A 16,730-nucleotide genomic window follows, 5' to 3' on the forward strand; every position below is an offset into this window, starting at 1 on the left:
AAAAAAAAAAAAAAAAAAAGGCAAATAATTACAAATAAAATAAATAAAACTCAGTACTGTTAGGGATGTCAAAAATCAGGCTGATGTGCATGTTATTAGCAGCATAAATTAGTTCTGCAATCTGGCAATTAAGTGCTATAAAAACCATTCATGCTCTCTGACTCACTTGTACTGTTTTTTAAAATTAGGCAAACCAGGCCGGGTGCAGTGGAGCATGCTTGTACTCCCAGCACTTTGGGAGGCTAAGGCAGGAGGACTGCTTGAGCCCAGGAATTCAAGACCAGCCTGGGAAACATGGCGAAATCCTGACTCTACAAAAATTATAAGAATTAGTGGGATGCTGGCAGGTGTCTGTAGGTCCAGCTACTTGGGAGGCTGAGGTGGGAGGATGGCTTGAGCTGGGGAGACAGAGGGTGCAGTAAGCCGAGACTGCACCACTGCATTCCAGCTTGTGTGACAGAACATGACCCTGTCTGAAAAAAATAAAATAAAAAGGCTGGGCACGGCGGCTTACGCCTGTAATCCCAGCACTTTGGGAGGCCAAGATGGGTGGATCATGAGGTTAGGAGTTTGAGACCAGCATGGTTAACATGGTGAAACCCCGTCTCTACTAAAAATGTAAAAAGTAGCTGAGTGTGGTGGTGGGCACCTCTAACCCCAGCTACTCAGGAGGCTGAGGCAGGAGAACTGCTTGAACCTGGGAGGTGGAGGCTGCAGTGAGCTGAGATCAGGCCACTGCACTCTAGCCTGGGTGACAGACCAAGACTCTGTCTCAAAAAATAATAATAAAATAAAAATAAAAATAAAATAATGTACAACCAAAAAAATTCAGATGAAAAAATAAGCAACTTGAAATGTTTATAGAAGCATTTATTTAGTGACAAAAGACTGAATATAACCCAAATTCTAATTAAGATGTAATAGTAAGCCAGGCGTGGTGACTCATGCTTGTAATCCCAGCACTTTGGGAGACCAAGGCAGGTGGATCACTCGAGGTCAGGAGCTCGAGACCAGCCTGGCCAACATGGCAAAACCCTGTCTCTACTAAAAATACAAAAACTATCTGGGCATCATGGCATGTGCCTGTAGTCCCAGCTACTTGGGAGGCTGAGACAGGAGAATCACTTGAACCCAGAAGGCAGAGGCTGCAGTGAGCCAAGATTGTACCACTGCACTCCAGCTTTGGCATCAAAATGAGACTCCACCTCAAAAAAAAGGTATGTAACAGTGTATTCAAATGGAGGATGGAAGAAATATGAAACTATAGCATGCCAAAAGTTAGCATATGTAACTCTGAGCAGTCAGCTTTTAAGACATTCTAGCTCCATGGATACAATTTAATTATTTGCTGAAGTAAAACCCACCTCCAAGACATATGTGAGTCTTAAATGGAAAGGGAAGAATTTAGATGGCAAAACAATCAAGTATATATAGAAAAGAAAAACTAATGCCAGCCACCAAATAAACATGGAGAGGGGCAGCTATTCTATTCAGGGCTACATATGTCAAATGACAGAAGGCATGCTGTTACCCTGATACTGGACTCTGGAGGGAGGCAGGCAGGTCTTTCGAACCTCTCTGGAAGGGGATTTAAGCCTTTCTGCAAACAATTTATGTAGAGACTAATAAAAAGGGCTAAAGAAAAAATAAACCCTAAACTAGCATAAAATATCAGCTCAGAAACTATGATCCTAAAAGAAAGTAATTATATAAGAAAAGGCAATCTTTTTTTAAAAAAAGTGAATTTTAGAAAGAGCTAAAATTATTATATTCAACAAGAGTTTAATTAAAGTAGCATGATTCAGAAAATACAAAAGAATTTGTGACTAAATCACATGAACGTCAAGTTGAGGCTTCCCTTGGATGAGGATAAGCCCATTGTTCAAATCACTTTTTATAAGCTTAACTACTAATTAAGAGGCAACATCACTGATGAAAGCTTTCAGCTATTTTTTTTTTTTTTGCCAACTTACTAAATATATTTTAAGGCAAAATAAGGTTTTCCCACATGACAAAATGAAGGCATTTTTGAAGTGTTAAACATAACCTGACTACAAGTGTGGCACTATGATAGATGTATTTATAACTAGTATGCTTACATACCTTTGCTGAAATTGCTAATGTGCAGGCAATACCCAATTCTCCACCTCCAACCACAGTAATTTTATTGGCTGTTTTATTCTCATGATTTGCCCAGCTCTTTAAATTTATATCTGAAACACCTAGAAAGAAAAGTAGATGATCCTGAGAATTCAAAAATATCAAAAATCTTTTTAGGATCTTTAAAAAAATATATAGCAGGCTTCATAGCTCAGAGAGAAAATATGGTGCTAGTCCATAATGGGCTTTCAAAAAATACTACCAAACAAATAAATGCAAGGAAGACAGATGTCACCTATTAAATATTTGACTAAATAGAAATTATCCTTCTAAAAAGAAAGTATCTTTCTAAACATTAAAAAAAAACATATAAGACTCTAAAAAAAGTAGCATTTTCATAATTCTGAAAAATATTCCAACTCATTGCTCTGATCTACAATACAAAAATATGTCTAACACCTTACCAAAATGTTTCAAGCATAGGTATTTGCCTTTATCCTTAACAAGAATTATGAAGAATCACAGATATTCTGATCCAGTATACTGAATAAGCCAACAAGCTACATATACAACAAGCTACATTCACATATACATATTGTGAAAAGGGTTTGGGATCATTAAATATATCAAGTGGTATTAAAAAATACAAGAACTGTTTTATCTGTTTAAGACTAATTCTTTTCATTTTAAGAAACCTGGCTGAGAACAGTAGTTCATGCCTATAATCCCACAACTTTGGGAAGCTGAGGCGGGAGGATCACCTGAGGTCAGGAGTTCAAGACCAGCCTGGTCAACATGGTGAAACCCTGTCTCTACTAAAAATACAAAAATTGGCCGGGCATTCTTCTGAAGCAGAAGAATGGCTTGAACCCAGGAAGGCAGAGGTTGCAGTGAGCCCAGATGGTGCCACTGCACTCCAGCCTGGGCGACACAGCAAGACTCTATCTCAAAAAAAAAAAAAAAAAAAACATATTTATTGGAACTATATGGTAATATCCTATATTACACAGGAATTTCTTTTTTTTTTTGGAGACAGAGACTTGCTCTATTGCCCAGGCTGGAGTGCAGTGGCACAGTCTCAGCTCACTGAAACTTCTGCCTCCCGGGTTCAAGTGATTCTACCACCTCAGCCTCCCAAGTAGCTGGGATTACAGGCAGCTGTCACCACGCCCAGCTAATTTTTGTGTTTTCAGTAGAAACGGGGTTTCATCATGTTGGCCAAGCCGGTCTCGAACTCCTGACCTCAGGTGATCCGCCTACCTTGGCCTCCCAAAGTGCTGGGATTACAGGCGTGAGCCACCATGCCAGGCCTGAGGAATTTCTTATTTCAGAATCAGATGTACATACGCACACATTTTTTTTTTTTTTTTGAGACAGAGTCTCACTCTTATTGCCCAGACTAGAGTGCAACGGCACAATCTCGGCTCACTGCAACCTATGCCTCCTGGATTAAAGTGATTCTCCTGACTCAGCCTCCCAAGTAACTGGGATTGCAGGGGTGTGCCACCACGCCCAGCTAATTTTTGTGTTTTTAGTAGAGACGAGGTTTCATGTTGGTCAGGCTGGTCTCGAACTCCTGACCTCAAGTGATCCTCCCCTCTTTGCCTCCTTAAGTGCTGGGATAACAGGTGTGAACCACCATGCCGAGCCTAAATTTATTTATAAAAATCAAGCGGCTGAAAGTAAAGGATTTTAGTGAGAAACTGGTAACTCATAACTCTCAAGACAATCTGCCTAACAAATATACAAACCTTCAGTGACTTTTGCAATATAGGCTAGCAAGTCTACCTGCCGTGCCTCATCAGATGATGACAGAGAATACAGGGGAAGTTCCTCTTGAAACTTGGCAATCATTTCTTTAATTAATCCAACAATGACAGATTTAGGCTGTAGAATACATAAAAAACAGAAAAGTTACACAAAAATTTTGCAGAAGAATACTACCTTTTTTGAGGCAGGAGTATCACTTGGACCCGGGAATTTGAGATGCAGTGAGTTATGGTTGCACCACTACACTCCAGCTTATGCAACAGAGTGAGACTTCATCTCAAAGCAAAACAAAACAAACAAAAAAACTTCTTTAACCTATACATTCTTTAAGAGTTAGTCAAAAAGAAGTATTCAATCATGTTCTCATTTTTTGAAAACCATCATACAAATTATATAATACTTTTAACTGAAAAATTATTGAGTACTTTTAACTGAAAAATAAAGGAAGAAGAAATGCTAATTCAACATCTCCCAAAAGTAGAAAAATAGCATGAATATGCCTAATAGCCTAATACCTAGGTTTGGGAACTGTCTCTTTTTTTTTTAACTCTTCATTTTGAAATAATTTCAGACTTATAGAAAAGTTACAAAAATAGTACATATACTCTTCGCCCAGATTACTCAAATGTTAACATTTTATCACATTTGCTTGTTTAGTCTCTCTCTAGTTTTTCCAAACAAACTGAACAAGTAAACTGAAAACATGATGTACTTTTACCCCAAGTACTTTAGTGTATATTTCCTAAAAGAAAAAGACATTCTCCTATATAACTATTATCAAATCAGAAAATTAACACTGTTAAAATACTATCTAAGCCGGGCGCAGTGGCTCACGCCTGTAATCCCAGCACTTTGGGAGGCTGAGGCGGGTGGATCACGAGGTCAAGAGATCGAGACTATACTGGTCAACATGGTGAAACCCCGTCTCTACTAAAAATACAAAAAATTAGCTGGGCATGGTGGTGCGTGCCTGTAATCCCAGCTACTCAGGAGGTTGAGGCAGGAGAATTGCCTGAACCCAGGAGGCGGAGGTTGCGGTGAGCCGAGATCGCACCATTGCACTCCAGCCTGGGTAACAAGAGCGAAACTCCGTCTCAAAAATAAATAAATAAATAAAAAATAAAATAAAATACTATCTAATCTGATACTATTTTCTTTCAATGTAACTGGTTAAGCAACCTTGATGAAATTCATGAGCCTTTCTGAGCTTCAGTGTCATCAGTAACACAATGAGAATAATAAATTCCAAATGGCTGTTATGAGCAATAAATGAGCTAATGAATGCAAACTAAACACCGTGAGTGTAAAACAGATGTTTATTATTATTCTTAGGAATATTTAGTAGTATGCTCACTTAAAAAGTGCTCTTACTTTTTCAGAGTCTATGTTTCACTATTTATAAAGTAAAAAGATGAAGCCATTAAGGCAAAGAATTCAAATACATTTGGGGACCAAGCAGATAACATCAAATGTGTAAAACTGCCAAGTATAAGAAAACTGGGAGAGATGGTTATTGTGGCAAATTGGAAAAAGCATGCCTACAGGCATCCAAATTCATACTAATAACAAAACGAAACAAGGTAAAACAAAACCAACTGTGCTCAAACGAATTCTGCAGGCCTAACACAGCCCTCTGAATCTCTTGGGGAAATTGTAATCCCTGGCCTAGATGACCACTAGATTCCTTCTAGCTCCAAAGTTCTATATAATTATGCTACATAATTATAATTCCAACTGCATGTGGAATTTAAAGGTGCTGCAGTACTTTTAAATAGGGCAATTTAAATAATGTAATGTATTTTTAAGACTAGTCTTAAGGCTGGGCACTGAGGCTCACATCTATAATCCCATCACTTTGGCAGGCTGAGGCGAGAGGATGCTTTGATCCCAGGAGTTCAATTCTAGCCTGGGCAACATAGAGAAATCCTGTCTGTACAAAAAATTTAAAAATTAGCGGAGCATGGTGGACCATGATTGTAGTCCCAGCTACTCAGAAGGCTGAGGTGGGAAAATCACTTGAGCCCAGGAATTTGAGGTTGCAGTGAGCTATGACTGTGCTTCTGCACTCCAGTGTGGGTGACAGAGCATGACCCTGTCTCAAAAAAAAGAGACTAGTTTTAGTTTATAATAAAGACGCTCAGCACAGTAAATTAAAATCAGTACTGTCTAAACTAAAATTAAGCACAACCTTCACTAGATTATAAGACTTTCCCAGCTGCGCGTGGTGGCTCACTCCTGTAATCCCAGCACTTTGGGAGGCCAAAGCAGGTGGATCACGAGATCAGGAGTTCAAGACCAGCCTGGCCAAGATGATGAAACCCCGTCTCTACTAAAAAAAAAAACAAAAAACAAAAATTAGCTGAATATGGTGGCATGCACTTGTAATCCCAGCTACTTGGGTAGCTGAGTCAGGGGAATTGCTTGAACTCAGGAGGCGGAGGTTGCAGTGAGCTCACGCCACTGTGCTACAGCCTGGGTGACAGAGAGACACTCTGTCTCAAAAAAAAAAAAAAAAGACTATCCCTGAGCATTTACTAAACAAAATTACAAAAAGAGAAGCCAGTGAAAACCAGAGAGAAGAAATAAGATACATGAATTCCTGCAACATGGCACAGATGTCAAAATACTGTTTGAGGATAGTTTTGTTTTGTTTAAAGAAGGATGTAACAATGGATGAAGGAGAAAAACAGACAATTCAAAAAGGAAGAAACATGACTGATAAGTAAATGAAAAAGATTTCAATTTCTCAACTAATCAAGTAACTGAAAATTAAGAGTACAATCCATTTTTGTCCTTCCAACTGACAAATTTTTATTATGCCCCATTCATCACATTTAACTAGCAATCTTATTTAAATCATCAGGTAATGCAAATAACATAAATGTTTATAAGGTAGAATGTCAACTCCTACTACTGATAATTTGAAGTGTGTCCTTTGTTTTTCTATTTTTTTTTCTTCTTTTCAAATGCTTTCTACATAAAAAATATAGAAAACCATAAAACAAAGTAAAATGCATCCACAATTACACACTTTTTATGAGCTGTCTAATAAAATAAGAAGTGATAATCCTAAGGCATTCTTTACTCCAACCTCACCTGACTCCAACATGCTCCTGTTCTCCAGCCCTATTAACTTTCTGGGTACATATAAATCTATTATAAATTATCCTTTTATAAAATTTTTAATTATTTACAAAAATGAGAGAATACTATACATCTGTCTAAACCAATGTATAGAGATAAGCAAAGGTTTGTTTTAAGGATAATAACTTCTGTTAGACAAAAGGTACTGTAAAATAGGTACTATCCTATACTGATTTATACTGATTATAGAAATGTATCATTTTGTCTACCTTTTTGGAAGCCAATTTGGTAATATATAAGAAAATCTTAAAAATACTGAAAACCTTTGATCCAATAACTCTATTCCAAGAGACTTATCATTAGGAAATTATCAAAGATACGTTAGATATATATAAACATTTTCACTTGAAGATGTTCAACATTAAATGTCTTATAATAGGGCGATTTATAAATACAATAAGTAATATCCTTACGCTGGATCATCAGGCAACCATTAAAACCCACATATTTTGAAAACAGTTTAACATGGAGAAATGCTCAATATAATGGTCAATGAAAAATGCAGAATACAAAATTATATAACATGAGGATATAAAACAAATACTACAGTTATATAGATAAATGTGGATGAATTTTTAAAACTTGGTATTGGTTAAAACAAAGCATGTCAACAGGGCATGGATCACCTGAGATCAGGAGTTTGAGACCAGCCTAGCCAACATGGTGAAACCCCGTCTCTACTAAAAATACAAAAAATTAGCTGGGTGTGGTGGCACACACCTATAATCCCAGCTACCTGGGAGGCCAAGGCAAGAGAATCACCTGAACCTGGGAGGTGGAGGTTGCAGTGAGGTGAGATCACATCACTGCTCTCCAGCCTGGGTGACAGAGCAAGACTCTGTCTTAGAAAAAAATGAAAAAACAAAAAAGAAAGCATGTCATAAAAATTTCATACAGTATGATTCAACTTATATGAAAGTCAAAAACAGGCAAAACTACAAATAAATATATATATTACATAAAAATCTTTTATAGGAAGGGATTTGGAAATAATGCCCCAATCACTTGCTAGTAGCTCTTCCTGTACTTTCTCAAGTGGGAAACGACTATTAAAAGACAGAGAGCAAACAACAGTTGGCTTCAAAACCTGGAGGGAACAGCTTTGTATAGGCAGTTTTTATCAGGGTTCTGGGACTTGGGTAACCCTAGAGAGCTCAATTTCAAATTACTTCCAAAGACCACATGAAGAATATCATTGAAAGAAAATGCACTTATCATACTTATTTGTACCAGCAGAATCAATGATACATATTCAAAAAAAAAAAAAGCTTTCTGAAGAAAATCCAAACTGATCTTACATGGCTCCAGTTTTGGAGATAGGGCAAATATATTCTGCCTTGAGCATCCACGTGTTTTCCGACTGAGATTCCCATATTCGCAGTTGGCTTCAAGAAGCAAATAGGGGGAGCAAAAGGATGAGAATCCAAAATCCAGAAACGAATTGGTATGTTATATGTATTACCTATTGAAAACAAAAGAAACGTATCTTTAAATGATAATGAAGCACACACATTATGTTTATGATATAGCTAGGTAGCATTTTTTATTTTGAGACAGAGTCTCACTCTGTCGCCAGGCTGGAGTGCAGTGGTGCGTTCTTGGCTAACTGCAACCTCCGCCTCCTGGGTTCAAGCCATTCTTGTGCCTCAGCCTCCCAAGTAGGTGGGATTACAGGCACACGCCACGACATCTGGCTAGTTTTTGTATTTTTAGTACAGATGGGGATTCACCATGTTGGCCTGGATGGTCTCAATCTCCTGACCTCGTGATCCATTTGCCTTGGCCTCCCACAGATTACAGGCGTGAGCCACTGCACCTGGCTGCTAGGTGGCATTTTAAGAAATGACTAGGCTGGGTGAGGTGGCTAAAGCCTGTAATTCCAGCACTTTGGGAAGCCGAGATGAGCAAATCACGTAAGCCTAGGAGTTTGAGACCAGCCTGGGCAACATGGAGAAACCCTGCTCTATAAAAAATTTTAAAATTAGCTGGGTATTGGCCGGGCACGGTGGCTCAAGCCTGTAATCCCAGCACTTTGGGAGGCCGAGGCGGGTGGATCCCGAGGTCAAGAGATCGAGACCATCCTGGTCAACATGGTGAAACCCCGTCTCTAATAAAAATACAAAAAACATTAGCTGGGCATGGTGGTGCGTGCCTGTAATCCCAGCTACTCAGGAGGTTGAGGCAGGAGAATTGCCTGAACCCAGGAGGCGGAGGTTGCGGTGAGCCGAGATCGCGCCATTGCACTCCAGCCTGGGTAATAAGAGTGAAACTCCGTCTCAAAAAAAAAAATAAAAATAAAAAAAATTAGCTGGGTATGGTGGCACACATCTATAATCCCAGCTACTGGGGAGGCTGAGGTGGGCGGATGACTTGAGCCCAGGAGGTCAAGTTTGCAGTGAGCCATGATTGTACCACTGCACTCCTGCCTGGGTGACAGAGTGAGACCCTGTCTCTTAAAGAAAGAAAGAAAGAAAGAAAGAAAGAAAGAAAGAAAGAGAATAGTCTAGTCAGGTTTTTTACATATAAAGGATTAATGTAAAGTAAGGCCTATTTCCCACATTTCATCCATACTCACATTGGAAATATGTTCCTATTAGAGCACTGGTATAACACTTAAGTAAGTTTAATTAAAGCAATTGCCAAATCATCCACCCTGTCTCTACAAAAAAAAACAAAGAAAAATCAAATTTTCAAAAACTTTTACTAATATAGTTGGAGTGCCAGCCCAAATCCTGATGGAGCCACTTCCTGCATTAATCACTACACATTAAAGAAAAGGAAGGATATGTCTACTGAAGGTAAGGTGTAGTGGCTCACGCCTGTAAATCTCAGCATTTTGGGAGGCCAAGGCAGGCGGATCACTTGAGATCAGGAGTTCAAGACCAGCCTGACCAACATGGAGAAACCCTGTCTCTACTAAAAATACAAAAAATTAGCCAGGCGTGGTGGCAAGCACCTGTAATCCCAGGTACTTGGGTGGGAGGCTGAGGCACGAGAATCACTTGAACCCAGGAGGTGGAGGTTGCAGTGAGCTGAGATTGTGCCATTGCACTCTAGCCAGAGTGACAGAGTGAGGCGCTATCTCAAAAAAAAAAAAAAAACCACAAAAAAAACCTCTACTGAAGGCATTCCCCTGGTTGATCAAGAATCTGCTGCCTCCAATGCCCCTCCTCAGCAGTATTCATGCATTTTAACGGCCCATGACTGGCAAAGCACCTGGTGACTCAGATTCCTGTGTCTAAGTGGTAAGATTTCACCACTGGTGTTCGCTGGTCTCTTCTTCCTTCTCCCTTTCCCATCAGCAAATACCTTGACTCCTACCCTGCACATTTGGCTTTTAGTAATTCAGCTAAAAGCTAGAATTCAGCTTTCAGCTGAATTCTAATATTCTATGCACACTAGTTATTTAATATTCTAATATTCTAATGCACACTAGTTATTTCCTACTGATCAGAAGGTCAGAATGTATATTATCTTTCTCATCTGTAAACTGGGCCAATACTAGAGCCCACCTCAGTAAGAGTCTGAACTCCTAATACAAAGTCCTCGAATATAAAGGAATTATAAGAACGTAACTTAACTTTGGATGTAAACAAAGTTTAGATAGGTGTGATCTTAAGATGATACATTGGGATGCCAAAATGGGAGGACAGCTTGAGTCCAGGAGTACAAGACCAGCCTGGACAACATATCAAGACCCTGGTGTGGTAGCGCACATCTGCAGTATTAGCTACTCAGGAGGCTAAGGCCAGAAGAGTACCTGAGCACAGGAATTTGAGGTTACAATTAGCTATGATCACATCACTGTACTCTAGCCTAGGCAACAGAGCAACACTCTCTCACTTAAAAGAAAAAAAAGATTACATACATCTCTAAAAATATGACTATATGAAGTATAATTATGACTTAACACAATGTTGGCTGAATAAGAAATAACACCAAAAATTTCTACAGGTATACATAAGATAATATTAACAGAAGTTTCATGTAGATGGAAGGTTAGATATAGGCTTAACCTTATCCCTTCCCAATTTTTTAAATGCTTTTTCAGCATAAGCATGTATAATCATTACACTAATAAAACTAGTTAACTAAAAGAGGGTAATAAAGGCAGACAAATAATAATGGCCACATTTATTGAACATTCACTATATGCCAGGCACTATGCTAAGAACTTTACTTATTGTAACTCATTTAAGCCTTACTGAGGTGGGCTCTAGTATTGGTCCAGTTTACAGATGAGAAAGATAATATACATTCTGACCTTCTGATCAGTAGGAAATAACTAGTGTGCATTCACATTGAGTTGATATAATTCCAAAGCAAAGGAAAAGAAAAGTGTAATGCAGGAAAAAAGTTGAGGAGGGGCACCTAAGGAAGACCCCATCGTTAAGAATCAATGACATAACTCAATGACTACAGGACAGGCTTACTGACATTGGGCAGGATTTTACCAATGGTATTAAGATAACCTTTCTGCCCTCATGTTACCTCCCTACTCTGTATTAGAAACTGAAATGCTACTAAGCAGTAATTCATTTAAATTCACAACTTCCTCTATTAATATGCAACTACCCTTCAAAACACTGGGCTAGGTAAGAATTGGCCTTTCTCTCTCAGAATGAATCACCCTAATCAGTTTCCTTCCCTTTTCCTCTCCTTTCCTCCTTTCACCAAGATAAATTCAGAATACAACTTAAGGGGAACAAGTCTGAGTAAAATTCTCTACGCAGCCAGAAACGTCTGAAAACTTGGCAGGGAGGTGCAAGGAAAGAAGAGAAAAATCAACTCTATGCCTGTTCTGCCTACCTCACTCTGCAATCTCTGCATGGAGCCCATGGCTAGCTGCTTTCATACCCATCCATTCTCCTATGCATAAAAACAAAATGAATTACTACACATTTCCTGAGTGCCTACTATTGCAAAAGGAGGTATCACAGTGGGACATACACAGAAGCAGAACAAAGCATGAGTGCATCTCTAGCAGCAAGTCATTGCTGGGGGCGAAGAATGGGGGATTTAAGAGGGTTTGTGATAATCCAGGAGCTATCATAAAGAAGCACATACCGTGAAAGAAGTTCTCTCAAATGCAGCTTCCTAGTGTTTTTTGGGCAATGTATTCTCATTGTACAATGCTGAACTCTTTAAGAGATAGCAAGTTATCTCCCTATTTGGCTTCCAGATCTTTCTCAGCCCTCTTCTCAGTGTATCTTCTGACATGCCCCAGTAAGCCAGTTATTCCTAAGCCCTTCAGTCAATAATCAAACTAACTCAACTATTCAACAAATACCAAATAAGCAAATGTCCTATAAGCACATCACTGTATATTAGTGATTTTGGATGGTATTCTTCCTAGGATTATTTGCATTTCAAAAGAACACTGAACTGTTTTTTTAATTTTTGAGACTGAGGCTCACTCTGTCACCCAGGCTGGAGTGCAGTAGCATGATGTCAGCTTACTGCGACCTCTGCCTTCTGGGTTCAAGAGATTTTCATGCCTCAGCCTTCTGAGTAGCTGGGATTACAGGCGCATGCCATCAGGCCTGGCTAATTTTTGTATTTTTAGTAGAGATGGGGTTTCACCATGTTGGCCAGGCTGGTCTCGAACTTCTGACCTCAAGTTATCTGCCCATCTTGGCCTCCTAAAGTGCTGCCATTACAGACATGAGCTGCCACATCCAGCAAGAACAGTGAATTTCCAATGGTGAAATTTCAGGCACCATTTCAGAGAAATATTTGGAACCAAAGATTCATTGGTATTCTTAAAATCATACTATACATAAGCAACCTCTTGCAATTCTTATCCAAAAGGTTAGTCCTTGCTGAACACAGGAGAAGTAGGTCTGGACAAATGGGAAGAGTTAAGTAAAGTATAAGAAAAGTCAGTGATTTTTTTTTTCCTTTATTTTTGGGCAAACACTTAGCTATTTTAAACTGTTAGGTCACTCTAAAATGTGTTCCTTCCTTTGAGCTTTAATGGCCTCTGTGTTGCAAAATTTTCCTATTGGAGTTTGAGTTTCAGGCTAACACTAGCTATGTGATCTTAGGTAAATCAGACAGGGCTAAGATTCAGTTTCACCTATGGACTGGAGATAATGCTGTATCACACAGAGAGGAAAGAAGGGGAACAAAATACAGAAATAATGAAGAAAAAGGTGGGACCCCTACACTTTGCTATGGAAAACAGAGATGAATCTCCCCAAGGACAGGCCTATGTCCGTTTTGCTTTCCTTTGTACCCTGGAACCTACCAGAGTAGTGGGCACATAGTTGACAATAAGTAACTGTTGAACTGAACTTAACTTGCTGACATTAATATAGGCCTTCCTTGACTGGAACAGATCCAGTAAGGTTCTGCATAGGTTATATAGCTGTAAGAATACTTTGAGAATGTTACGGCATAAACAAATGTCAGTTATCAAATAAACTCCTCCTTCAGAAAACTCCCATATTTTCTCAACTTCCACACTTACCCTGATACATCACAGGAATAGTGCCGGTAAAATTCAGCAGGTCTTTCTGGGAACTATCTTTAAAAACTGGAAGAAAAAAGCCCCAAAATGTGCAATCAGAAATAGAAAGAACTGTGGTAAAGTATGTAAGTATGCACATGTGTGTGCTCTTAAGTACACACACAAATACACACGCAATGTCTAAACATAATCTAGGAATTGGTAAATCTGTCAACAAAAGGAAATGACTAGATGTTGTTTACTTAGAAAGCAGTGAGGTGGCTGAAAGAATACAGGATTTTGATACTGAAACCCCAAGTTCTGGGGCCACCTTCCCTGCTTAGACGAATGTGACTTTTGGTGACTTTAATCATCTTTGATCTTCAGTTTCATCATCTATAAAATAAAGATAATATGACTGCCTTACACAGTTCTCATAAGGATCAAATGAGAGAATGAGAAAACTCTTAATAAGTACTATGGGCCGGGTGCAGTGGCTCACGCCTGTAATCCCAGCACTCTGGAGGCCAAGCAGGTAGATCACAAGGTCAGGAGTTCAAGACCAGCCTGGCCAAGATGGTGAAACCCCATCTCTACTAAAAATACAAAAATTAGCCAGGTGTGGTGAAAGGCGCCTGTAATCTAAGCTACTTGGGAGGCTGAGGCAGGAGAATCACCTGAGCCCAGGAGACAGAGGTTGGGGCAACCCAAGCAGCTGAGATTACAGGCGCCTGCTACCACACTCGGCTAATTTTTGTATTTTTAGAAGTGAGCCGATATCATGCCACTGCACCCCAGCCTGGGTGAGAGAAAGACTCCATCTCAAAAAAAAAAAAAAAAAGATAATAAAGTAAAAGCTTCCTTAGATAACCAGATTCTTACTATTAATTGAACAAGATAACTAAAACTTTGTTAATAATTTAGAATCAACTATATATATGATAGGCAGAATAAAGGTCCTCCAAAGATGTCCATATCCAACCCTTGGAACTCGTGACATGTCATCTTACTTGGCAAAGGGACTTCTGAGACATGATTAAAGACTCTGATCACTTGACTAGCCTTTAAAAAAAATTAAGGAGTCTGAGATGAACAGATTACCCTGTATTACTGGGATGGGTCTAATCTAATCACATTGGTCCTTAAAAGTAGAGAATCTTTCCCAGCTATGGTCAGAGGGCAATTTGCCTATAAAAGAATGGCTTGGAGACATCCAACACTGCTGGCTTTGAAGATGGAAAAAGGAAACCAAGAGCCTAGGAATGTGGGTGACCTCTAGAAACTGAAACTCAAGGAAACAGATTATCCGGAGCCTCCAGAGACAAAGGCAGCTGACAACTAGATTTTAGCCAAGTCAAACTCCAGTTCAGCTTCTAAGCTACAGAAATTTGTGTTGGACTTCTTGCCTACAGGATTGTAACATAGTAAATGTGTGTTTTTTAAAGCTACTAAGTTTGTGGTAGTTTGTTACAGCAGCAATAGAAAACTAATACAAGATATATTGTATTAATTTAAGCTTTCTCAGAAATTGCAGGTCACAAAGTATAGCTGAAAATCAGAAGACAAAAGAGAAAACGAGAAATTACAATTTTGCAGCTCTTTAGGGCCAAAAATTAGTAGTTCCAATAATGCAGCATTTAAACTAGAAAATATGATTCTTACCATAGGTGTCCATGGAATATTTGAAATGCGGGAAAAACATATTTACATTCTTTAGTTCTTCCACAGTTAGGTCCCTGAACTTGTACTGAAAAGAGAAAAATAAGCATGGAGTAAGAATAAAGCTCTGAGCAAAAGAACAATTGCAGTTAACATTTAACTGACAATTTACCATGTGCTAGGCCCTGGGCTCTGAGCTTTATGAATATGTATAGTATTTAATTTTTTAAAAAAACAAAAGCCCTACAACATAGGGAGGGCTTTATAAATGCTCTACAGAAGCAGGAGAATAAATGAAAGCTAGCTGAGTCAGACAGCAAGTTAAATAGTGAAGCCAGAGCTCAAATCCAGGACCAGGGTCTTGAATGTCTAAATCGAATTGCCTCCAAATACCTCCAGAAGGCTTAAGAGATGAGGCAGAATGAATCATCCCTCTTACCACTATTTGAGATCCAACTGTCTTTTTGGCATAGCTCATTCACTTGAGATACCTCAACTTCAGCTCCCACCTTCCTGGGTTTCAACCGGAAAACAAAAGCACACAAGGTTTTACAGTCAGGTGTGTAACTGCCTCTTCATTTATCCAGATGTCTTCTCAGAGATACTAACTTGGTTGTCTTGTGGACAAAATCTTTTAAATTCTTTTAAGCCTATTTTCTCACCTGCATAAAGAAATAATACTTATCTCTTACACTAGTGGTTAGTTTTAAATGAAAGAAAAGAAATATAGTAAGAGTTTACCATTCTGAAAATGGATTTGAGAAAACAATTCCTTTTACAATGGCATCAAAAAGAATAAAATATTTAGGAATAAATTTAGCCGGGCGCCGTGGCACATGCCCTGTAGCCCCAGCTATTCGGGAGGCTGAGGCTGGAGGATCTCCTGAGTCCAAGAGTTCTGGGCTGTAGTGCGGTATGCCAATCGGGTGTCCACACTAAGTTCGGCATCAATATGGTGACCTCCCGGGAGCGGGGGACCACCAGGTTGCCTAAGGAGGGGTGAATCAGCCCAGGTCGGAAACAGAGCAGGTCAAAACTCCTGTGCTGATCAGGAATAAATTTAACAAGGTACCAAACTTAGACTCTGAAAACTGTATAACATTGTTGAAAAAAATAAAATAGACCAAAGTAAATGGAAAACATCCCTTGTCTACGGATTTGAAGACAGTATTGTTAAGATGGCAACATTCCTCAACAGATTCAACACAATCCCTATCAAAATCCCAGCTGGCGTGTGTGTGTCTGTGTGTGTGTGTGTGTGTGTGTGTGTCTGTGTGTGTGCATGTGTGCGTGCACACATGTGCAAAAATTTGCAGATTCTAAAATTCAGATGGAAATTCAAGGGACCCAGAATAACCAAAACTATCAGGAAAAAGGACAAAACAGCTGGTGGATTCATACTATAATCAAGATACAGGCTATAATCAAAAGGAGAAAATAACAAGTGTTGGAGAGGATGTAAAGAAATCAGAACTCAGGCCGGGCGCGGTGGCTCACGCCTATAATCCCAGCACTTTGGGAGGCCGAGGCGGGTGGATCACGAGGTCAAGAGATCGAGACCATCCTGGTCAACATGGTGAAACCCCGTCTCTACTAAAAATACAAA

At 39.2% G+C, this 16,730-nt stretch overlaps 1 protein-coding gene across 12 annotated transcripts in view; it reads right to left on the reverse strand.

Annotated features, from left to right (window-relative positions):
* The window catches only part of UEVLD (UEV and lactate/malate dehyrogenase domains), a 60,983-nt gene that overhangs the window by 37,721 nt on the left and 6,532 nt on the right, over positions 1 to 16,730 (reverse strand). For 7 of the 12 annotated variants that reach the window (XR_001824280.2, XM_037737539.1, XM_037737536.1 and 4 more), the window contains exons 2-6: positions 15,128 to 15,212; positions 13,487 to 13,552; positions 8,313 to 8,476; positions 3,852 to 3,987; positions 2,104 to 2,222 (exon numbers count right to left, since the gene is read on the reverse strand). Coding sequence is in view for 11 of the 12 variants with exons in the window: in XM_037737539.1 (XP_037593467.1) it covers positions 2,104 to 2,222; positions 3,852 to 3,987; positions 8,313 to 8,476; positions 13,487 to 13,552; positions 15,128 to 15,212 (570 nt within the window). In the remaining variant the exon portion in view is untranslated. Of the gene's footprint in view, positions 1 to 853; positions 1,206 to 2,103; positions 2,223 to 3,851; positions 3,988 to 8,312; positions 8,477 to 13,486; positions 13,553 to 15,127; positions 15,213 to 15,563; positions 15,638 to 16,730 lie in introns of those variants that run through there. The other 5 variants (XM_037737538.1, XM_017525867.2, XM_017525868.2 and 2 more) reach the window with 4 other exon arrangements.

The sequence above is a fragment of the Cebus imitator genome, unplaced genomic scaffold (assembly GCF_001604975.1).
Source record: "Cebus imitator isolate Cc_AM_T3 unplaced genomic scaffold, Cebus_imitator-1.0 Scaffold39, whole genome shotgun sequence".
Classification (NCBI taxonomy): domain Eukaryota; kingdom Metazoa; phylum Chordata; class Mammalia; order Primates; family Cebidae; genus Cebus; species Cebus imitator.